Source organism: Danio rerio, chromosome 4, assembly GCF_052040795.2.
Source record: "Danio rerio strain M-AB ecotype USA chromosome 4, GRCz13ab, whole genome shotgun sequence".
Taxonomy (NCBI): Eukaryota; Metazoa; Chordata; class Actinopteri; order Cypriniformes; family Danionidae; genus Danio; species Danio rerio.
This window is the reverse complement of record NC_141024.2, coordinates 61,091,021-61,116,881: the sequence shown is the minus strand read 5'-3', so window position 1 is coordinate 61,116,881 and position 25,861 is coordinate 61,091,021. Positions and strand designations below refer to the sequence as shown.

At 39.8% G+C, this 25,861-nt stretch overlaps 2 protein-coding genes across 5 annotated transcripts in view; one reads left to right on the top strand and one right to left on the bottom strand.

Annotated features, from left to right (window-relative positions):
- LOC108183674 (NACHT, LRR and PYD domains-containing protein 3-like) overlaps positions 1-10,490 on the top strand; it is a 32,486-nt gene extending 21,996 nt beyond the window's left edge. The window contains exons 6-9 of one of the 2 annotated variants that reach the window (XM_087245774.2): positions 266-439; positions 7,399-7,572; positions 8,519-8,565; positions 9,243-10,490. In XM_087245774.2, the coding sequence (XP_087101900.1) occupies positions 266-439; positions 7,399-7,572; positions 8,519-8,565; positions 9,243-9,781 (934 nt within the window). In that variant the 3' untranslated portion in view covers positions 9,782-10,490. The remainder of the gene's footprint in view (positions 1-265; positions 440-7,398; positions 7,573-8,518; positions 8,566-9,242) is intronic. The other variant, NM_001444818.1, reaches the window with a different exon arrangement.
- Positions 1-25,861, bottom strand: part of LOC148682285 (uncharacterized) — a 161,517-nt gene that overhangs the window by 29,545 nt on the left and 106,111 nt on the right. The window lies entirely within an intron of this gene.

Below are 25,861 nucleotides of genomic sequence, written 5' to 3'. Positions count from 1 at the left end.
AATCTGTTAACATGAGTTTGGAAAATGGAGAAAGTTTTTAATAATGATAACTAATAATTAATTATCACACAAAACTGTGAATTGTTAGGTAAATAATAATTTGATGTTTATTTTACAGCCTTGTCCACATAGTGGACAAGTGTCCACATAGTCCACATAGTGATTTCACCTTTACTCAAACTAAAAGACAACATTCAAGTGTTTTTGTCTCTGCCCTGGATTAATAGATAAAACCAAAATCATTACTTCTGTTTTCCCCTCACAGGCTTCAGAGCTGTAATCTCACTGTTCAGTGCTGTGAGAGTTTGTCTTCAGCTCTACAATCCTCAAACTGTGTGCTGAGAGAGCTGGACCTGAGTAACAATGACCTGCAGGATTCAGGAGTGAAGCTTCTCTCTGATGGACTGAAGAGTCAATACTGTAAACTGGACACACTGAGGTCTGAATTTTAACACCTGATAGACTGACTGATTGATTGATTGATTAAAGTTATTATTTACATGAAGTGAGTGACAAAAAAATACAATCTAAATTTGATTTGTTTTCTTATTTCTCAGATTTGTTACGTGTAAATGCACTGCTGATTCCTGTGAGAGTTTGTCTTTAGTTCTACAATCCTCAAACTGTGCATCCTGCATAAATGTAGGAGCGCCAGACTAAATGCAGGAGCACCAGAATAAATGCAGAATAAATGCAGGAGCGCCAGAATAAATGCAGAATAAATGCAGGAGCGCCAGAATAAATGTAGGAGCGCCAGAATAAATGCAGAATAAATGCAGGAGCGCCAAAATAAATGCAGGAGCGCCAGAATAAATGCAGGAGCGCCAGAATAAATGTAGGAGCTCCAGAATAAATGCAGAATAAATGCAGGAGCGCCAAAATAAATGCAGGAGCGCCAGAATAAATGCAGGAGCGCCAGAATAAATGTAGGAGCTCCAGAATAAATGCATGAGCGCCAGAAAAAATGTCGGAGCGCCAGAATAAATGCAGGAGCGCCAGAATAAATGCAGGAGCGCCAGAATAAATGCAGGAGCGCCAGAATAAATGCAGGATGGCCAGAATAAATGCAGGAGCGCCGGAATAAATGCAGGAGCGCCAGAATAGTTGCGCCAGAATAAATGCAGGAGCGCCAGAATAAATGCAGAAGCGCCAGAATAAATGCAGGAGCGCCAGAATAAATGTAGGAGCGCCAGAATAAATGCAGGAGCTCCAGAATAAATGTAGGAGCGCCAGAATAAATGCAGGAGCTCCAGAATAAATGCAGGAGCGCCAGAATAAATGCAGGAGCGCCAGAATAAATGCAGGAGCTCCAGAATAAATGTAGGAGCGCCAGAATAAATGCAGAAGCGCCAGAATAAATGCAGGAGCGCTAGAATAAATGCAGGAGCGCCAGAATAAATGCAGGAGCGCCAGAATAAATGCAGGAGCGCCAGAATAAATGCAGGAGCGCCAGAATAAATGCAGGAGCGCCAGAATAAATGCAGGAGCTCCAGAATAAATGCAGGAGCGCCAGAATAAATGCAGGAGCGCCAGAATAAATGCAGGAGTGCCAGAATAAATGCAGGAGCGCCAGAATAAATGCAGGAGCGCCAGAATAAATGCAGGAGCGCCAGAATAAATGCAGGAGCTCCAGAATAAATGTAGGAGCGCCAGAATAAATGCAGGAGATCCAGAATAAATGTAGGAGCTCCAGAATAAATGCAGAATAAATGCAGGAGCTCCAGAATAAATGCAGGAGCGCCAGAATAAATGCAGGAGCGCCAGAATAAATGCAGGAGCGCCAGAATAAATGCAGGAGCGCCAGAATAAATGCAGGAGCGCCAGAATAAATGCAGGAGCGCCAGAATAAATGCAGGAGCTCCAGAATAAATGTAGGAGCGCCAGAATAAATGCAGGAGATCCAGAATAAATGTAGGAGCTCCAGAATAAATGCAGAATAAATGCAGGAGCTCCAGAATAAATGCAGGAGCGCCAGAATAAATGCAGGAGCGCCAGAATAAATGCAGGAGCGCCAGAATAAATGCAGGAGCGCCAGAATAAATGCAGGAGCGCCAGAATAAATGCAGGAGCTCCAGAATAAATGTAGGAGCGCTAGAATAAATGCAGGAGCGCCAGAATAAATGCAGGAGCGCCAGAATAAATGCAGGAGCGCCAGAATAAATGCAGGAGCGCCAGAATAAATGCAGGAGTGCCAGAATAAATGCAGGAGCGCCAGAATAAATGCAGGAGCGCCAGAATAAATGCAGGAGCGCCAGAATAAATGCAGGAGCTCCAGAATAAATGTAGGAGCGCCAGAATAAATGCAGGAGATCCAGAATAAATGTAGGAGCTCCAGAATAAATGCAGAATAAATGCAGGAGCTCCAGAATAAATGCAGGAGCGCCAGAATAAATGCAGGAGCGCCAGAATAAATGCAGGAGCGCCAGAATAAATGCAGGAGCGCCAGAATAAATGCAGGAGCGCCAGAATAAATGCAGGAGCTCCAGAATAAATGTAGGAGCGCCAGAATAAATGCAGGAGATCCAGAATAAATGTAGGAGCTCCAGAATAAATGCAGAATAAATGCAGGAGCTCCAGAATAAATGCAGGAGCGCCAGAATAAATGCAGGAGCGCCAGAATAAATGCAGGAGCGCCAGAATAAATGCAGGAGCGCCAGAATAAATGCAGGAGCTCCAGAATAAATGCAGGAGCTCCAGAATAAATGCAGGAGCGCCAGAATAAATGTAGGAGCGCCAGAATAAATGCAGGAGCGCCAGAATAAATGTAGGAGCGCCAGAATAAATGTAGGAGCGCCAGAATAAATGCAGGAGCGCAAGAATAAATGCAGGAGCGCCAGAATAAATGCAGGAGCGCCAGAATAAATGCAGGAGCGCCACTGCAAATAGTTTATTAACAGATGTATCGCATTTAAAAGCGTCCTCAATCAAGACTAACAAATAGCAGAAATATTTATCCAACTAATTCTGTAATCATAATGACTTATTGATATTAAAATCCAAAATTAATGTCTAATAATTAATAATAATAATATTAATAAAACAATATTGATGATGATGATGATGACAATAATACTAACAATGAATAACATTTCTCATCATCAGGCTTTCTTCTAAATGAGCTTGAATGTGAGTTATCTGCTATAAAAAGTCTGTTTACTGCTGTTTACTACTGTTACTTTATGAAAAATAAATTTGCATCAAACAATTGAAGCATTAAAGAAAGAAATATTTATTTTGCACTATTGTTTTATTATATATTGATTGTTTTTATATGCATGTCAATTAATAATGAATATTTCTGCTTGAAAACAAAATATTATAATGAATAATTTAATTCAAGGAGGCTGGAAGCTGCACAGCAGTCATCACTAACTAAATAGGAAAATAAAAGAAAGGAAGAAACGTCTCTCTTCTGTCGCTCTCTAAGTGTTTTGTGTCATTGTAAATGTTCAGTCTCGTTATGCGCTCATTTACATTTTCCTGTGATTGTGGAATAAAGCAGGCGAGTCAGCCGACCCAATATATGAGCAGGCAGAGCAGGATTCTCACGATGATCACCGGCTTAAAACCGTACAGTTCTTCATCATCAGCCGCAGTTTCAGTGTGAAACTAGTAAAGGAAAGCTTCTTTTGGCGATGACGTGTCGAGTGTTAGATTTTACATTTAGCTGACATTTGTGCTGAACATCGAGATTCAGGCCATTAATCAGCTGAGACACTTTGAGTCTTTCAGCACTCTCTCTGAAAACACTCTCTCGGCTGGCGGATCAACATTCACCTCATCATCGCTCTCATCGCTGCCATTGTTTGTAACTGTAGGTGGGTTTGCAAACCTGTGGACTTTTCATTGCGTCTTCCTCAAACTTCAGCTGTTTGCATTTCCTGCAGTCACAAAAATCTCTCCATTGGAAATAACAGACTTGCCTGAACTTGCCTTATATACCCACAGTCATAGTTAATCCAGTGTGTGTGGTTATCAGTGTAAAGCGCGGCACAGTGGCCATAACTGTGTTTAGTTGCAGCAGTTTTAATCAATGCTGAAAAACAGTGTTGAGAAGTCTTTATGATTTATAAACCATGATGAATTAAAGCATGTTTAATAGTGAAACCGGTTAATCATTGCATCCCTAACCACAATGCAGTGTTACATTACAAACACGACGCTAACACCACTCCATAGCAGCGCTTCATAACCCTGGGTAAAGTGCAGCGCTAACACTGCTTTCAGATTACAGGTGTAAACGTGTCTTTACCTGCTTTAACAGCAGTGTGAACAGTGTTACCAGATGTAGAGCCCCTTTAGTGGATTGGCAGAAGAAGAAACTAAACATCTGCAGGGCTGTGATTTATTCATATCTATACAGATGTGTGTGTGTTGAAGCAGATTGAAGATCATTCATTCATTTTCCTTCAGCTCAGTCTCTTATTGATCAGGGCTCGTGTCTGACTGACAGGTGAATGTGACTGTGGGTCAGGTGATGAACACATGAAGAGAGCGGCTTTGTGTTTGTCTGAGCTCATTTTGTTTTAGTCCACAACAGAATCACAATATAAACTAGAATTGTACATTTCCTAAAGGAAATGTGAATGGGGTTTGCGTGGCAAATCGATGGGGTAAAATGTATCACCGTACTGGCCAAAAAGCAACAACATGCTAATATGATTAGCATGTAGCTATCATGATACTAATAGTGTTAGCATCATGCTAGCAACATGCTAATCGAGATGCTAGCATCATGCTGACATGATTAGCATGTAATTAGCATGATGCTAATCGTGTTAGCATCATGCTAGCAACATGCTAACCGAGTTGCTAGCATCATGCTAACATGATTAGCATGTAGCTAGCATGATGCTAATCGTGTTAGCATCATGCTAGCAACATGCTAATCGAGTTGCTAGCATCATGCTAATTGAGTTGCTAGCATCATGCTAACATAATTAGCATGTAGCTAGCATGATGCTAATCGTGTTAGCATGATGCTAGCAACATGCTAATCGAGTTGCTAGCATCATGCTAGCAACAGTGATAGGGTGCCCTGAGTGGTTGCTTGGTGGTTGCTAAGGTGTTGCTAGGTGGTTGCTAGGGTATTCTGAGTGGTTGCTAAGGCGTTGCTAGGGTGTCCTGAGAGGTCGCTAGGCCCTTACTAAGGCGTTACTAGGCGGTTGCTAGGTGGTTGCTAGGCGGTTGCTAGGGTAATTTGGGTGGTTGCTAGGCAATTGCTAGGGTAACCTAGGTGGTTACTAGGCAAGCCTCACATAAATGCCTGATAAAATATTTATACTTAGTAAGCATTTCTAGCAAGTTACGGTACTTGGCTAGTAAATATTAGCATGTAGCTAGTCACTGCTAGCATGTGTAGCATATAGGAAGTTCCGTTTGCTAGCATGAGTCAAACGAGCCAATCCCCAAGTGTCTACGATGTTCCGATGCTGAGATATAGCTGTTGATGAATGGTTGCTAGGGTACTCTGTTTTGTTGCTATGGGCGAGGTTACAGAGTGAACTTGAATGTGGTTGGCTGTCCAAGTCAAATGAGCCAACCCCCAAGTCAATAGGACACTGCTAAGCAAAGATATGCAAGTAGGCCAGTTATAATGGCAGTCTATGGGATCAGTTTGGGGGCGTGGCTTGTGAGCTTCATTATCATATTGAGATTCTCATTGGTTGTCTGAGTCAAATAAGCCAACTCCTAAGTCAATAGGATACTGCTAAGCAAAGATATGCATGTAGGCCAGTTATAATGGCAGTCTATGGGACCAGTTTGGGGGCGTGGCTTGTGAGCTTCATTATCATATTGGAAAGCTCATTGGTTGTGTGAGTCCAATGAGCCAACTCATAAGTCTATAGGACACTGTTATGCAAAGATATACATGTAGACCCGTTAAACTGGCAGTGTATGGAACACTTATTAAGGGTATTTAAATGGATTTGGGGGCGTGGCTTAAGAGCTTAATTATCATATTGAAAAGCTGATTGGTTGTCTGAGTCTAATGAGCCAACCCCCAAGTCTGTATGACACTGCTATGCAAAGATATGCTTCTAGCCCTATTATAATAGAAGTCTATGGTGCCCATTTGGGTGCGTGGCTTGTGAGCTTCATTATAATATAGTGATGCTGATTGGTTGCCTGAGTCAAATGAGGCCACACCCATTTCTCTATGACACTCCTATGTAATGTTATTGATGTGTGACATTTATAATGGAAGTCAATGGGATGTGCAATGGGACGTCCCACCCCATGTTAAGTCAATGGGGCAGTTATTAAGGGTCTTTAAATGGTTTGGGGGGCGTGGCTTGTGAGCTTCAAAATCATATTGAGATGCTGATTGGTTGCCTCAGTCAAATAAGCCAACCCCCAAGTCTGTATGACACTGCTATGTAATGTGATTGACATGTGAGTCAAGAAATGAATGGGAGTCAATGGGCCATGTAAAGTCAATGGGGACCCCTTTGGGACGTCCTAGCACCCCAGGGGTACAACTTATACCCCCTTTTGGGGTATTTTCTCATACAGGCTGCAACCCCCTACAGATGTTGCGAATCCCATATTTCTACGAATTTCACACTTGGCGCTATAACGCTTCAAAGGTTGTGCCATTTCGCGGGGGCGTTAGTGCTCTTCTAGAAAAATGAATGGGAGTCAATGGGGCCAATGTAAGTCAATGGGAAAACTTTGGGACGTCCTAGAGCCCCAGAGGTGCAACTTATACCCCCTTGCTGGGTATGTTCTCACTTAGGCTGCAACCCCCTACAGCTGTTGTGAATCCCAAATTTATAGGAAATTCACAGTCGGCGCTGTGATTCGTCAAAGTTCGGCTCAATGTTAAGTCAATGGGATTTTGGAGGGGGTTTTTTGGCCCCACCCCTTATAAAAGTCATAGCACACCATTCCCGATAAGACCGCACGATTTGACCCCACTTTCAAGGGTCTGGGACGAAAGCTGCGGGACGAGTTGCGCGCCGAAAAATGGTACGGAAGAAGGAAGAAGAAGAAAAAAATAATAATAAGCAAAAGAGCATAGTAAGAATGGACTTTGCCTATGGCAAACCCCATTAATTATGAAATCAGCTCATTTCCTGTTGTGTTTTATACATGACTTTAAGATGATCTTCTGAGCTCAAGTGTGTCTTCTTCCTCCTCACAGCAGACTTTACAGCTTGATGTGGTGTATTATGAACAATGTCTTTGCTCTGTACACTTCTACAGATGATGTCGAGTCTTTGTTGAGTGTGTGAGTGTGTGTGTTTGCTGATGTGATCAATAAGGAGAGCTGATCAGGATGTGTGTGTTCATCACTGCTGTTGACATGAGCAGAAACAGCAGTCAGCATCTTCACAACACAAAGAGATGTGTGATTGTCCAACTGTGTGATGTGGACTATTGCTGTGTTTGTAGATTGTCTGGCTGTATGGTGACAGAGGAAGGCTGTGGTTTTCTGTCTTCAGCTCTGACTTCAAACCCCTCACACCTGAGAGAGCTGGATCTGAGCTACAATCATCCAGGAGATTCAGGAGTCAAGCTGCTCTCTGAACAACTGGAGGATCCAAACTACACACTGGACAAACTCAAGTATGTGGAGCAGCACTGATGTCGTAGCGCTGAATGCTCTTAACTCTTTCCTGACAGACATTTTATTTATTTGTTTTTTGTGATTTTTACTTAATTGTGACAGCCCTCTGAATAATCTCTGGCCCAGAATATCTGACCATATTATATATTAAATTAAAGAACCACCCTGATATCAGACAACAAAAAGGTTTAATCTATTTTCTCAATCATCTGTTTGTGTTTTATACACACTTAACTGCAGGAAGAATTCATGACAAATGTACATTTATTACAAAAAACTGAAAATATATGTTTCTAAAAGCTTAAAAAACATTTAAATATCTGCATTTACAAGATATATAACACACACACACACACACACACACACACACACACAGTACTAGTGTTTGTCTTCCAGTGAATCAGAAGCTCCACAGTGAATCAGATTTGTCATCACAGTTGTAAATGAGTGATTCCAGCAAGTCTCATATCACTAATCACACACTCTCAGCTCAGAATGATTGAGTTCTGAGTCTGTTTGGAAATGATGAAGAAGCATTTGACAGAAGATGAAGATCTCCATCATATTTCAAGTCATTTAACACTGAATTCTGCTTTATTATTGTGCTGCACTTTTGTCAATTGATCATTGAATGAATCCTTCAGTCTTTATATCTGTCTGTTTCTGTGTTTCCATTCTGTTTTCTGTTTCCACATCTGATCTAAAAGCTCTGTGTGTCATTCAGAAGCTGATTTGACAGCTCCACACACACTCATGTTGTTTTACTGCAGTTATTAATGCACTGAGATCAGCCAATCACAATCCAGCATTCAGCACACACTCCACATGTCTTATTGCGTGCGTGTGTGTGTGTGTGTGTGTGTGTGTGTGTGTGTGTGTGTGTGTGTGTGTGTTATAAGCTGATGTTTGTGTACTGACTGAATGTGAATCTGTGTGTGTTTACAGTCTGGATCATGGAGGAGAGACGAGGATTACAGCAGGACCACGCAAATGTAGGACTACACACACGCTCCCTTTTGTCTCTCTCTCACACGCACACGCTTACACACAATCAGACATACACTCACTCTCACACACACATGCACTCTCACACACATGCTTACGCGCACACACACCCTCTCTCACACGCACAGACACACACACTTACTCTCTCACACATACACACACACACACGCTCGCACACAATCAGACATACACACACACTCGCACACATGCATGCACCCTTTCTCACACACACACACACACACACACACACACACACAGCAGTGAACACATGCGCACACACACACACACACCCTCTCTCTCTCACACACACTCACACACACACACACACTCACACACTCCCCCCCTCTCTCTTTCTCTCTCTCACACACACACACACACACACAGCAGTGAATATATGGACACACACTCCCCCTCTCTGTCTCTCTCTCTCTATCTCACACACACACTCACACAACACACACGCCCACAACATGCACGCACACATACACACACTCCCTCTGTCACACACATACGCATGCGCGCACACACACACACACACACACACACTCTCTCTCTCTCTCTCTCTCTCTCTCGCTCTCTCACACACACTCACTCACACACACACACACACACACACACACACACACACAGCTGTGGTTGTAAATGTGTGTGTTCTTGTGTTCAGATGTCTGTTTCCTCACTCTGGATCCAAACACAGCAAACACTCAACTCATTCTGTCTGAGGAGAACAGAGAGGTGAAGAGTGTGGAGGAGAATCAGCCGTATCCTGATCATCCACACAGATTTGATGTCTATCATCAGGTGTTGTGCAGAGAGAGTGTGTGTGGACGCTGTTACTGGGAGATTGACTGGAGTGGAGATGTTGGTGTGTTTATAGCAGTGTCATATAAGAGCATCAGGAGGAAGGGAAGAGGTGCTGAGGTTGTGTTTGGATATAATGCTCAGTCCTGGAGTTTGATCTGCTCTTCCTCCAGTTTCTCATTCATACACAATAACACACACACTGATCTCCCATTGGAGGCGCTCAGCAGGAGAATAGGAGTGTTTGTGGATCACAGTGCAGGAACTCTGATCTTCTACAAAATCTATAGAGACACAATGAGCCTCATCCACTCAGTCCAGACCACATTCACTGAGCCGCTCTGTGCTGGGTTTGGGTTTGGGTTTAGGCTTTATCCTGGATCATCAGTGAAACTGAGCTGAAGACTGACGAGAGATTTACCCAGAATCCTCTGCAGGAGCAGTCAGCAGCAGTGTGAGTGTGTGTGTGTGTGTGTGTGATGCATGTTTGTCTGTGTGTGTGTGTGCTCGTACGCATGTGTTCACTACTGTGTGTGTGAGTGAGTGTGTGTGTGTGGGAGAAAGAGAGAGAGTGTGCATGTGTGTGAGAGAAAGAGGGTTTGTGTGTGTTTGTGTGTGTGTGTAAGAGAGAGTGTGTTTTTTGTGTGTGTCTGTGTGTCAGAGAGAGAGAGTGTGCTTGTGTGTGTGTGTGTGAGAGAGAGAGAGTGTGTGTGTGTGTGTGTGTGTCCGCAGGTTTACTATTGTTTGTGCATGTGTGTGCGTGTTCACTGCTGCGTGTGTGTGTGCGTGTGTGTGTGTGTGTGTGTGTGTGTGTCACCATTCACACTCAACAACAGTCACTGCCTTTGTCAAGTTATAGTCATTAAATCCTCAACACTTCTAGATGTTCTCCTGTGTTTAATAATAGATGCAGTGTTTTGTTCATGTCTTTGTTGATTTCATTTCTCCTAGAAACACAGATTGCTCATTTTGCTCGGCCAATAAGAACTGAATTAGTGGACATTTGTATTTCAGCATTTGCTTTACTGAAAACCACAAATAAAAACCTGTTTTGAACAGAAATGAGGCATTGGTGAAAATAAAGCAGTCAGGATATTAAACAGTGGAGAAAGTCTCGTACACTCTGTAAAACAATGAACAATAGTTTCTCTCTCTGGACAAAATGGACACGTCTCACTGATATTAGGGCTCATTTGTGTTCACAGCTACAGTAGCATGTAATATTCTCCACTGCAAGTGTCCTCCTCTTCTCATCAATGCTGCTTTATAGATCATTCTCCATTCTGCTTTCATGACTTCTTCTACTGCCAGTGTGTTTCTCCATACCGTGTCAGTTCTGTCTTTTAAAATGTGCTCGTTATTTATTTCCACAATATCTCTGTCAAATATTTTTTAATGAAAGTGCTAACATCAGCACTTTCATTAAAACACAGCGATGGACTATTATCCCCAACATCTCCAACAACAGCTTCAATTCTGATATCAGGGAAAACTCCTCGTCATCTGGGATAAAAAGATCCCGACTAGAACTCTCCAGCAGTGTTTTTCATTCAACATCACACTCAGTTTATCTTAGAGTTCCTGTGCAAACCTTACTGATCCTATTCCCATACATTTAGCAAGATTCACTCAGTCCAGTGTCTGCTTCGTCAACAATGTCTCTCAATCGTGGCATTGTTTTGGATACTGATATGTCAATCAGTCCTGGAGTGTCATTTCCTGGCAAAAACCAGCGGCTCTTCAAGACTCTTGGGCCCAAACAATAGTCTCTGGATGACCTGCAGTCTATACGCTGCTCCTCTACTCACAAGATCAACCAAGCCTTGACCTCCTTCATCTCTTGGTGAGAAGAGAACACTTTGAGGGATCCAATGTAGGTTGTCCCAAAACAAATTGACCATCTCTCTTTGAAGATTCGGTAGTAAACCAATAGGGGGGTCTCCACACGCCAGCTTGTGCCATATAGAGGATCCAGCAAGCTGTTAACTATAAGTGTGCGGCCTCTATACGATAACTGGGGAAGTAACCATTTCCATTGTTGTAGAAGACCTTGGATTTTCTCAAGCGTACCATTCTAGTTCTTCTGAACACAGTCATCTTCACCCGAGGTATTTCAAGCCTCCTTTCTTCCATGTCAAACCTCCAGGTAACTTGGGAGGGACACCGCTCCAGCTGCCCACAAGCAGGGCTTCACTCTTTCCCCAGTTGACTTTAGCAGAGGATATCTTCTGAAAATCACTTACAATAAAATCCAGTTTCTGAATATCTTCCGCATTCGATATGAAACAACAACATCATCAGCACAAGCAGAAAGATGCAGAGAAACGTCACAATGAGGAACACACACACCCTTTATCTCAGAGCTTAGTTTATTCAGCACAGGTTGGATAGGCAGTGTGTACAACATCCCCGACACAGCACATCCCTGTCTAACTCCTCTCTGTACTGTAAAAGCAGCGCTCAGACCACCGTTGACTTTTAATACACTTTGAATGTCTCTGTACAAAACATTGATCATATTTACAGAATCTGGGCTCAAACCAAACATTTCTAAAAGCTTTTTTAAATGTTCATGTTGTATACGGTCGAACGCTTTCTCTTGCTCTAAAGAGATCAGTCCACAATTAATACCCAATTACTTCTAAAACATCTCTAACCAAATAAATATTGTCAAAAACTGATCTATTCACTATACAATAATGTTGATCTTGGTGTATTACTTGACCTATTACCTTACTCAATCGTGTAGCTGATGCCTTTGACAGTATTTTATAATGGGTGCACTGAAGTGATGCTGGTCTCCAGTTGCTTCTTCTTTGCAAGTCTCCTTTATTGGTAACACAGTAATTACAGCTCTTCTGCAGCTTAATGAGAGTAAACCTTTATTCAAACTGTCATTAAGAACCAAAAGATCATCATCACCTATCACTGACCACAAAGATTTACAGAAATCTACTGGGATTCATCAATAGCTGGAGTCTTTCCACTTCCCATACTCATTACCGCTGTGTATAATTCAATCTGTGACAATGAGAGCTCAAGCATGGCATTAGAGTCTTCATCAGTGTTTGGGAGATCTTTAACTTCTATATGATCTGTATAATTCTGAATAAAAGTGAACAGCATGTTTACGTATGTCACTGGATTATAAAGTTCCTCTCCTGCATTATTGTTTAGTGAATGAATAATTCCACTTTGGCCATTTTTCTGTTCTAGACTAAAACATCTTAGAAGGAGCATCCATTTGTGTAATATTTATTAAACCTGAATGAATGAATGCTCCTTGTGCTTTCACTCCTCAAAGATCAGCCAGCAAATCTGTGTTTGATTTCCGGGTTTCAGATTGATCTCTGCTTGTTGCTGCTGTTGTGTTAAACAGGTCTGTTAGTTCATCCTCTACACTCAAAAAAATGATTCAAGCCCTTCTTAGATGTGACACAAATAAATACTGTTCCCATTATTTAAATATTTTTATTTTTAAAATATTAATTTACATTTAATTGATGTAACGTAAAATGTATTAGTCGTTTCACCTATAATCTTTATTAATCCAAATCAAATGAGTTCAGTAAAGTGACCCCGTTTTGCGCATGCGTGAGACCGCGCATTTTCACTGCCATCTGCATTGCGTTTCTCCGTCCACCATTTTCCACCTGTGGCTGCAGACGAGTTGATGAGACGCTACCGATTACAAGAAGTCATTTCTTTGGTGAGTATTCGTTTCTTTTTCAGCGAGTACCTCGCTATGAATGCATGTTATATTCTCGACGGTGTGCAACAAGCGTGATAAAGTTTTGCTTCGGTTTTCAGTAAAGTTGACGGCTAACGTTAGCTGGCTAGCCAGTCGCTCATCATGCAGGAGAAAATAGACTGACAGAGTTAACATTAACGTTTTTTTATCATAATGTTCCGACGTTGATTTAATATTTTTTTGTCTTCGGGGTGATGTTGAATCAACATTGAGGTAAAGTTGGTTAAATATTCGCACATTCAGACTTTTTCCTTGCTATCATTTCAGAAAGGTGTTATTTGCAAGCTCTAAATAGTGAAATCATATTAGCAGCCAATGACTATCAAAGGACAATTTTTTTTTAGTCAATTAAATAGTGCTAATGTTGTTTTCAAGACATATTTACGTGTGATTTTAGATCCAATATTCAAATTAGCGTAGTAGATAATATAGGGAACGTTAAATGAAGGAATGTGCAAATATAAAACCAACTTTACCTCAATTGAATTAACGTCTGACTGTTTGTGTCGATGTATTTTATCCATCAATCAATTTAATGGTCTGAATATCCTGATTCATTCTTTAAGGCATATTTGGTAAGTTTGATTGTTTCTCATGTAGTCTCTAACAGTGAAACTCTACAGTGTAACTGTAGTTTTATTCCGTTATTTCTCCCATGGCACACACATATGAAACTGAATAACTGTCAGTGTAAATAGATGCACACAGATTCACAAATGTTGTGACTTCTATAAATTTCACAAATGCACACAGATTATTTATCATTGCATATGATCTGTCTTTTCAGGTCTCTGGCACTGATGATGTGGAGAGGGGCATCTCAAGCGCAGTCATGGGGATTTACATAATCCAAAGTTATGACAACGGGGAGCCACAGGATGTGGGAATTGTGATCGAAGGCATTAAAGGTCTGACCAACGTTGGCAGTGTCATCATGGGTTTTGTTGTGCTGTTTGGGCTCATTTATGCCCTTGATCTGAGATTTCCAGAAAACCTCAAGTACACCTTTGAGTTCATCCATAAAATCATAATGAATCTGGATGGACACAAGTTCAATCCAAAGATACAGCAGCTGAAAATCAAATTGTTTTCTTAAAGTGAACACCAGATGACAAATAAATGAAGTTTCTTTACGCTTTTTGTATTTGGGATTAATTTGTCTTTTCAATCTTCTGCCATCTTTCATCTACTAAACCAACAACACTGAACTCATGGATGTTTTCCATGTGACATTTTACATTGTGGCTAAGCTACAAAAAGGAAGCATGTGGACAAGTATATAAAAAAAAATTGGACATACAAATGCAAAATAATGTTTTCATGATAAATGTTTTCTATACAGCCAGGGTGATGGAGTGACTTGGTGTGATAATTGATACCCCTTACAAACTAATGGTTGATGAGGTTTTAAGTTTGGATTTCCCAATGCAACTTTTTTATTTATTTATTTATTATTTTTGGGATGCCAACATCTGCACATCATAGCTCATTCATGTACAGTATAGTGTCAACAAGTGTCTCCATTACTCTCATACCTGTCAGGTAACTACTTGACGCAACACTTGTTAAAATGGACTTGACCTAATGCTTTGGTTTGTTTTTTTCTGAATTTTTGAGGTTCAGATTTTTAAATTATGACTGGCCAGAGCAAGTCACATGTTCAGAAATTGTTCTAGTTTTGGTGACAATGGGTCTCCTTGTTATAATCAAACTGTCTTGGACTGTTTTTACCTTCCTATAGTCCAAATTTGGTCCCCACAGCCTTTTTTTTAACTGTGTTTTTGTTTGAATTGACCATTTGTACTTCACAGATTAAAAATGCTGTACCTCTCGAGTAGCCAGTCATTTTTCATATTATTGTTCTCAGGTTATGCCCTTTTAAGAAACGTTACAAAGTTTGCTGCTTCACATTTTATTAAATGTGCTCTGTTTTAGGTATAATTTCATTTATTTTTTTGTGCATCCTAAACATACAAGACTGGTTTTATATCTTCTGGTTTTAAGGTCTGACAGTATAATGGCACTCCATTATCCAAGCTGGAAATATGATCCTTTTAAGTAACCAGTCTGACGCGACGAACTCATCCAAGTCGTTATATTCTTTTCTTGTGTTTATTTGTTCTTCAAAGCTGGAACAATACTTTTCTTTATATAACAATACAATATGGAACGACGGTCAAAAACTGTATCACTCCGTCTCTTCCTCTCTTTACAACAAGGATATGACGTGATCAGTCATCAATAAGCAAAGGCATAATTAAAGCATGCAGTAATAATTTAAACATTATTTTGATGGTAGACAATATAAATGCTATAAACAAATAACAATAACTATACATAATATTTTACAATTTGCATATTAGATATGGCTCTAACATTCCGGCCCCAAATTGTATAGGAGCGAGACTATATCAATTACCACTTATTCTTTACAGAGCCATAAATACTGAATTCCCCTCTTTTTTTTTTATTTGCTTGTGGTTGCATTTATCAACTCAAATAGTCTCTTCTAACAGACAAAGCTTAGTAATAGGTCTTTCTAATGTATTGGTTCTTGTTTGCACCACAACACGTCTGACTATCCCCTTTGAGTCTGGCTTAGTCTTTATGATCCTGCCCATCAACCATGAGTTTCTTGGTGCAGAGTGATCCACTATCAGGACCACATCTGCTATTTGCAAGTTCCTGTGGGCCTTAGACCATTTTTGACGTTCTTGCAATTGAGGCAAATATTCGGCAGTCCATCTGGTCCAAAACAGATCTGAGAGATACTGCACTTGCTTCCAGCGTCTGCGTGCATAAAGATCCTCTTTTCTGAATATGCCTGGTGGCAGCATTGCTTGCGTTTTTAACAACAATAAGTGGTTTGGTGTCAGCGCATCCAGATCATTTGGATCATCTGATGACTTTGTGATCGGTCTGTCATTTACAATGGCCTCCACTTCGCATAAGACTGTTTGAAGACCTTCATCGTCTAAGTTTTGCTGCTTTAACACAGAGTTAAGCACTTTCCGTACTGTACGAATTTGCCTTTCCCACACACCTCCGTGGTGGGATGCTGCAGGTGGGTTAAAGATCCAGTCAATGCCCTTTTTGCTCATTGCATCTTGTATTTTGTTCTGATTTAGAGCTGCCATTGCTTCTCGCAGTTCTTTATCTGCACTAATAAAGTTAGTTCCCTGGTCTGAACGTATAACAGCAACCTGTCCTCTCCGACAGATAAAACGACGTAAGGCATTTATGCAAGAATCTGTGTCTAAAGAATGAGCTACTTCTATATGAATTGCTCGGACTGCAAGACATGTAAAAATAACGCCATATCTCTTAACCAGACTGCTTCCTCTTCTGATTTCCAAGGGTCCAAAAAAATCAATGCCGACGTTGGTGAAGGGAGGCTTGTCCCCTACAACTCGATCCTCAGGCAAATCTGCCATCTTTTGTATTAGAGGCTTAGCATGCATCCGTCTGCATTTCGAGCATTGTGCTATGACTTTTCTAATTGCCGAATTCAATTTTGGAATCCAGTACTTTTGTCTCAATTTTGCCAACATATGGTTCCTACCACTATGTCCAAGCTCTTGATGTATGTGTTGAAGAATCAGAGTAGCAATGCGTAAGTCTTTAGACAAAATAACTGGATGCTTATTCTCTTCTGGCATTGCAGATTTATTTAATCTGCCTCCCACTCTCAAAACTCCATCCTGAAGCACTGGATCCAGCTTGTAAATAGGACTGTTGCTTTTAACTGGATGTTTATTCCTTAGCAAAGTTGTAATCTCCTCTGCAAACTTCTCTCTTTGAGCGAAACAAATTAATTCAGTCTCTGCTCTTTCTAACTCGTCCACAGTAAGAGCATCGCTCCACCAGTTTTCTTTGTAGTTTTGCATTTTTTGGATAAGCAAGATGTTGCGTTTACCCGGATTACTTTCCTTCTGATGAATTACATCTTTCAATTCCTTTCTTTTCTTTTGCTTGCACAGCAACACCTTTTTCAACCGCATAAACCAGGCTACTGCTCTTTTTAATTGATGCCACTTAGAGTAGAAGTCGATGAGTTGGTTAACAGCATCCTTGCTCGTTTCCACGACTGCAGCATTGACTGAAGCACATTTTTTAACTTCAGTATCATCTTTATTGACTTTACCAATGTCAATTGGTCTTTTGGGCCATTCCTTTTCGTCTTTTAACAAGTAACTTGGTCCTTGTATCCAATTTTTACATCTGATGAATGCTTCTGCTTTCATGCCTCTGGAAGCATTGTCTGCAGGATTCAAATTTGAGTTTACGTACTTCCACTGATCTGCTGTTGTGCATTCTTGAATGACTGCTAAACGGTTAGCAACAAAAGTCTTAAATCGGGTGTTCTGGTTCTCAATGTATTTCAACACAGTCGTGCTATCTGTCCAAAACACTGATTTTTCCAAATTCAAGCACAGTTCTTGCTGCATCATTTTGTCGATTTTGACTGCCACAACCGCAGCCGTCAATTCCATTCTTGGAATTGTAATCTGTTTTAAAGGTGCCACCCTTGATTTAGCCATTAGAAAGGAACAGTGTCTTTCACCATTTTCATTCTTTATCATGATGTAAGTCACAGTACCATAACCTGCTTCACTCGCATCAGCAAAGTGATGCAGTTGAGCCATTTTTGTAGATCCAAACTTTACTGGTTTGATACATCTGGGCACTGCGAACTCAGAAAGCTGCTGTAAGTCCATAAGCCAATTGCTCCATTTTTGATTTTGATCATCATCTATTTCTTCATCCCAGCCTTTTTTATCTTTACATAGGTTCCTCAGTAGTTGTTTAGCTGGCAAGACGACAGGTGATAAAAATCCAAGAGGGTCGTATATTGAGCTAACTACTGAGAGTATTCCTCGTCTAGTCGGTTGTTTTGATTGTATCTGTACTTTGAATGTGAACATGTCAGTTTCCGTGGACCACTGAATCCCTAGAGCTCTTTCCATTGGCAATATATTGTGATCCAAATCCAGGTATTTGACTGCTTTAGCTCTGTCTTCAATGGCAATGCAAGACAAGACTGCTCTGCTGTTACTAATCCACTTTGTTAAGCGGAATCCACCACTAGAGCACAAGTTCCTGAGCTGCTCTGTTAAGACAATAGCATGATCCTTGGATAGGCACAGAGTTTAAGTAATCATCAACATAAAAGTTGTGCAATACTGTGTCTACTAGTTCTTGGGGAACGTTATGTCTGGCATCTTCCGCTGTTCTCTTGAGTGCATAGGATGCACAGCTCGGTGAAGATGTAGCTCCAAACAAATGTACAACCATCCTATACTCTACGAGGGGTTGTTCCAAATCACCCTCTGGCCACCATAAGAAGCGTAGAAGATCAGCATCCTTATCTGGAACTTTTACTCTGTAAAACATAGACTCTATGTCTGCCATAAGAGCCACTGGTTCTTGTCTGAACCTAATCAAAACTCCAAGCAGAGAGTTAGTAAGATCAGGTCCCTGCAGCAGTTGCTTGTTTAAGGAGGTTCCCTTATAAGTTGCATTGCAATCAAAGACTACACGAAACTTGTGTTTTTTTAGGATGGTATATCCCATGATGGGGAATATACCATACTCTGCCATCATTTCGGTTCAGTTGCTCCTTTGGAACTTGGACTGCATAACCTCTTGTTATGATATCCTTCATGAACCCTTTATAATCCTCATGCAATTCTGAGTTCAAACTCAGCTTTCTTTTCAAACTACTAGCACGCTGCTCTGCAACACTGTGGTTGTTTGACATTTTTACTTGTTCGTCTTTCAATGGCAATCCAATGCAGTAGCATCCATCCACTAATTGTTCTGACTTTTCAACAAGCTTCATAAACTGCTTATCTTCCTTTGACATCTCCGGTTTGTCTTCACTGCAGCGTTCAGAAAATTCTGTATTATACTGCTGCACCAACAGTTGCTCGATACTTTCAACTGAAATTCGATTGACTGCCATGGCCGATGGTCCTTCCTTACTACTACAACAGTGATCTGTTTCTTGGCTGAGTCCATTTACTATCCAACCCACTGCTGTTTTTAATGCATATGGACCATTTCCTTTACTATTAATGACTTCCCAAGGTTCCAGTGCCTTAGGAATGTTGGTTCCTATCAACAAACCAATTTCTGCATTAATAGTAGGAAGGCTCACTTTACTCAGATAAGGCCATTTCTCTATGAGCTCTTGCGATGGAATGTTTTCTTTCTTCACTGGAATACTTTTCTGTGTATAAACTCTAGGAAGATCTATAAACTACTTTTCTTCAAATCCACAGACTTCCAAATCAGATACAATGTAGCTATCAACAAGCTTCTCTTGTCCCATCGTTCGGAGCAGTATTTTTGTTTTTCTTCCTCTAACATTTAACTGCTTCATCAACTTGTCAGTGCAAAATGTAGCTGAGCTACCTGGATCCATAAAACCATAAGTTTCTAGAATTTTCTCACTTTTTTTGGATTTGACTTGGATTTGACTGCTACGATTGCAAGAATAGACTCAACCTCTCCGGCCCCAGTACAACCACATGATTCCTTTTCGAGTGAGAACAGAGGAGCGGAAATGCACTTTTCCTCCGTGCTACCTTCTTTTCTTTGCTTGTGTACTTCGTCATTCTTTTTATTAATGTGGAGTATACTTGGGTGTCTCTGTGAACATTGTTGGCATATCATCCTTTTTCTACAGTCTTTGCTAAGAAAGTCAGACAGCCAAAGCATAAGCCTTTTGCCTTTAAAAAGTCAATTCTTTCTTTGGAAGAGCATTCTACAAACTTCGCACAGGATTCAAGTGGGTGGTTCTTCTGACAAAACAAACATGGTTTCTCAAATGCACTGGCAGTTGCAACTGGGGTTCTTTTTACAGGAGAGTTGGTTGTTTCCTTTCCAAGAGGATTAATGGCTGTTGCAAAGCTGCTACCCTTTGGTGGAATTCTATTCTTAATTTTGATATCGAAAGATGTGCTCTTTCCCTTTCCTTCAACAGATGAGCTTTGAATTTCTCCATACAATGGGTCCATAACTACCTTAGCTTCTCTGTCTATAAAGTCCACAATGTCTGCAAATCTTGCTCTCCTTCCACGTATTTCTTGAATTTCAAAAGCTTTACCTCTCCATTTCTCTTTCATTTTGAAGGGAAGCTTTGAAATAATAACCCTGATATTTGTGGGATTATCCATTTCGTCCATGTATTCAAGATCTTCCATGACATTTTGACATCCAATAAGAAAAAGTGCAAATGTTTTCAGTGCCTTTCCATCCTCTGTTTTTATCTGAGACCAATTCAGCACCTTATCTATATAGGCACTAGCTATTTTCAGCTCGTCACCAAACTCCTTGTGCAACAGATCCCATGCCTTCTTGTAGCCTTTATTAGGCTCCATATGTACACAGCTACGTACAAGATCTTTGGCCTCTCCACCAGTGTACTGCTCCAAATAATACAATTTGTCTCTGGCATTCTCTGTTTTGACATCAACAGCATGTTCAAATGCCCTGACAAAAGTTCTGTATTCCATCAAGTTTCCTGTGAAAATTGGAATGTCTCTTTGGGGCAGATGTGACAAATTTTGCTGTTTAACAAACATTTCTGTAATGTCATTCTGTCGTTGCATCACTCTGTATAAATTACCTTCCAATTCCCCAGAACTTCTGTCTTTGTCAGGTTCTTTTTTGTTTTTAGTACTGTGGGTTCGCTGAGAAGGCTGTGATGTAATGTCTCTCTTACTCTGGCGTTCCTCCACAAGGTAAGAATCTTTTTGTTTATTTTTATGATGAATCTCTGTACTTTTCGATTGACATTCACTTTTATTTTCAAGATCATAGTCTTGTAATACTTTGAGCTTAGCAAAAGAAGCAGCGATTTCAGTATCCATCTCCAGCTGCTCTTGTTCTGCTTTCAATTTTGCCACTTCTTGTTCAATGAATTGTTTCTTTTTTAAAGCTGCAGCACGTGCTAATAATGCTGCATGTTCAGCTTCCTGTTTAAGGTGAGCGACAGAACTTGAACTGTGGCTGGATGCATTTGACTTTCGTCCAACAAGGGATCCATAATTCTTCTTGTGTCTTTGTGATGAAACAATTGAAACGCTGTCTTCAGGTCCAATGTTAAAAGCTTCTATCCCTTCTTTGGTTGAAAGGATCCATTTTTGTGTCTGTTGCACAAACTCTTTAATATATTCAGATTTCTGACAAAACCAATTATCATGATCTATTTTCCTTTCCTCCTCAGACAGGAGCTCTCCCAATTCTGTATCGAGGCAATTAAATTCTTTATTTAACTCTGAAACGTTTTTCTGAAGTTTTTCCTCAACCTCATTCAAATTCTTGTCATCATCTTTCAAACTGTCTATTTCATTCATTAACTTGGTAATTTGGCCAAGTTTGGATCTTCTTTACTTTATGAGATTTTGCAGCTTCAGATCAACCGCCTTCTGTGTTAGCTGAATTATTCTTTTTGGCCTGGCATCGGGGTTTTCCTCCGATTGTAAAGCGGTTTGCGCCACCCTGTGGCGAGAATCGGCACTGCAATGTGACGCATCATCATCTTCCATTTTGCTGATTCATCGAGCATTAACTTAAGCCCATAACAATAGAAAACAGACATTAAGTCTTTCCCACGACATGTAACATGTATCCAGAGAATTTTCCATCAGTAGGCCTACCTGTATAATATGTTCCAACTGACAGAATCACATGCCAGAACTTTTCAATGTCTCATATGCTCTGTGTGCGTCGTGCAATAATTAACGTGCATCCATGCGATCATTTGATCCTTTGAAGTTCACGATCCTCAATCAGACATCGCTAGCAAAAAATAATACTTTCCGTAAGATCTCTTAAGCATTCGTTTCTTAGGAGCAAAGTTTTTGACTAGTTATAATGGCACTCCATTATCCAAGCTGGAAATATGATCCTTTTAAGTAACCAGTCTGACGCGACGAACTCATCCAAGTCGTTATATTCTTTTCTTGTGTTTATTTGTTCTTCAAAGCTGGAACAATATTTTTCTTTATATAACGATACAATATGGAACGACGGTCAAAAACTGTATCACTCCGTCTCTTCCTCTCTTTACAACAAGGATATGACGTGATCAGTCATCAATAAGCAAAGGCATAATTAAAGCATGCAGTAATAATTTAAACATTATTTTGATGGTAGACAATATAAATGCTATAAACAAATAACAATAACTATACATAATATTTTACAATTTGCATAATAGATATGGCTCTAACAGACAGATACTAAAAACTGTCTGTTACAATTCAAATTAGTCAAGTAAAACAAGCACTATATATATATATATTTATATATATATTGTGCGTTTAATCCATGTTATAATTAAGTTGAATGTTGATCAAGCTAGCATTCAGATTTATTGGAATGTTTACATTTTGCATAATTTGCTGGTGCCTCTACTCCCTTAATGTGTTTGATGCTTTGGAAAACATGGGATACATTTACTTCACACCAGATGCAAGATCTGTTAAAAGTGTTTCTAAAAGTTTTTCCAATAATAAAAAAAAAAAGATACAATCTGTTTGGCGTGTGTGTGTGTAGTAACAGGGGATCAAATGAAAAATAAATATTTCCAATTAATTAATTTATATTTAGTTGAACGAATGTAAATCAGTTATATTAATTTAGTAATTTTTATTTGCTTGGCTATATTTAATAAAATTGAGTTGGACTAACTCAATTACTTTTCGTTATGTAAATGATCTTTTGGTTAGGGCTACGCATACTTATTGGATGGAAAACCTGCACACAATTAAATTGAGTTAACCTAATGAGCTATTTTTTTTTTTAGTGTAGTTTCTTCATGGATTCAGGAACTCCTTTAGTGAGAGTAAAAGTGTATTCTTGGCATAATTGTTTAATGTGAATCTTGCCACAATCCCACCATTGCTGCAGTGAAGAATAAAGATGTTTTTCTTCTTTAAAATTCCCAAAAATAAAGAAAAGATTTCAATAAATGTCTCATCTTTTAAAAGGGACGTATGAAAATGCCAATAGGCACTCCTAATCTCCACAGAATTAACAATTATAGTACAAATAACAGAAGAGTGATCTGAAAACCCAACAGGAATTATTGTACAATCTTTGACACAATCTGCTTGAAAATGAAACATGTAAAATCTATCAAGCCTTGCCATTGAAATAAAATGATTCTTACTATGTGCCCAAGTGTGCTGTCTATTTTCATGATGATCATTCCTCCACACATCGCATAAATCAAACACTCTTACTCATTGTGGAAGCACTTTTAGTGAAGCAGGATGTGTTTCTGGGTGATTTGGATCTCTCTTCTCATTCTCTGTGCACTGTTAAAATGAAAAACCCTTCTGATTTGATATCTTTAAGGACAGCACTAAAAGCATTGGAGAAATCTATTATTTCATCTCCTTTTGTAGAAGCGTAAATATTTAAAGAAGTCATTAAAAAATTCTCAAGTTTTGCTTTAATTTGTAATAAACGTCCTTTGACTATTTCTTTCTCTTCACATAGAATTGGTGAAAACTGCTGTGAAAGCAATAGAGCTCCTCCTCCACTATTAGAGGACATGTGACTCATGAACACTTGAGCATCTCATTCTGTTCTCCAGTCTATTTCATTAAATAAAGCACTCTGAGACTCTTGAATGAAGGTCACATCAATCCGTTTTATCTTTATAAACTCAGACAGACACATTCTCTTCTGACTGTTTCTAGCAGCATTCAAGTGTGGAGCTCCAATCTTAATGTCTCTCATAAATGATAGAAACAGTCAGAAACAGAAGAAGCTATCACACCATGTCCTGTTCTTCATCTTCACGCATTTGTTTTCTCATTTTTATCATGGATTTTCTAAGACGGTGCACTTCCTGATCACAGAAAGCTCCTTCCTTCATGCACCTCTTTACATCTCTTATAAGAGCAGATGGATCTGGACAATAGTCTTCAGCTTCAGTCTCTTTGTTTTTCTTGAAAGCTGAGTTAGTTGTTCAGTGTTGTACACCACTGGCTGCTCTTCATCCTCATTTAGTGATGAAGAAAAGAGCAGCCTGAATCATTGGAGTCTGAAGAATCGCTGTCAATGTCTGAAACTGCACTTTCAGTCTCGCTCTTGTCTTCTTTGGCCTGTGTTATTGTCGTCTTACTTCTGCCTTTTCTCCTTTTTATTGGAGCTTTGAAAAATGCCTCAGTTTGCATTTCCGCTTCATTTCCAGCCTCGTTGCTTTTTCCAGTGACTGCTATATTTTCTGTCAATACTGGTGTAACACTGTGACCATTCATGCCATCTATCTCAGAATTAACTGAAGCAGGTACAACAGAAGCGCCTGCAACAATTTCAGCCAGAGTCAATGTATTTGATTCAGACTCTACTGCCACCTCAGAGACTGGAGCATCAGCAGAAGATGCCACAGTCTCTGCAGCAGTGCAGCATCTACTTGCTTTCAGTCTGAGTGTTTTCCTAAGGCACTGAACACGACTCTTCCAAACACCGAACATGCGCTCGACTAAAGCCCTTGTGCGCATATGAGCCTGGCTGTAGCTGAAATCCTTCTGAGCATGCCCACTGTCACCAAGCAAAACTCCATTATGATCTCTTCTGTCAAACTGAGTATACAGAGATGAGCTGAGGAGGATCATGAGTTGCACATTTCCACCGTGCAGCAATGTTTGAGAACTCTAACTGGCGAGTTCATACACCTTGGACATTGATGGAAACCCAGTTCTTTTGGTTCCTGTATTCCTCCGCATCTGGAGTAGAGGGACGCTTAATGGGAATATGGGTTCCCTCTATGCAACCGATGACTCCTGGGGCATTTCCATAATCATTGAACAGTACCTTGTAGTTAGCCTGGGTTCCAGCATCAGGGTGGTTTACGTGATGTGCTGTTAATTCACAAAGGGTTTACTTTATGCATCTCTGGTGGAAAGCGCTGATCATCATTAACAGAGTCCAGGTAATCCATGTGTCCTCCAAATGAAATGAATCTGAAGTTAAACCTGCCTCCTGATAGATTTAATTTAAGCCTCAGTTTAGTCCTGAAGTTGCTCTAGTGTTCCTCCAGGAAATCAGCCTGTTCAGTTCTGGACTAGACTAAGTCTTAGACTTTTAAAACCGTGACAGAGAAAGCACATTTCTGTTAGTCTGATCTAAATGGCCATTTCAGTCTAGGACTACGCTTAATCTTGATCCAGGAAACCACCTCTTAATAAAGTAAAGGAAAGCCATGTTAAAATATTACAGATATATATTAGCCATGCAATGATTTATGTGTTAGATTAGTAAAATGAGTCAGACACTATTATTAAATGACTGTTTCAGTTGTGATTACACTAAACTATTCTGGTTTCTCGTTATCTTATTATTATATTTCAGTGTTCTGTAAATTGATCATTATAACTGATTAAGATAATCTTGTTTATGGATTGTGAACTAAAACTCTTACACTATTTGGAAAACATCACATTCACTAAACACAATGTGCTAACTGATCCTGAATCTGTCAACTCTTTTCCACCCATCTAAAGGTTTTAATCATTCCCTGATTTCAATACAGAGTTACTGTAAATATCTATTCAGATGATTAAGTTATCTGTATTTAATTTAAACATTCCCTTTTATAATGATTTGTGTATAACTATGCATTTACTTATGTTATTTTTCTTTAAACAAATAATAAAAAGAACAAATAAATGAATAAAAGCCGCTAAGTAAGATTTTTTACTGATAAT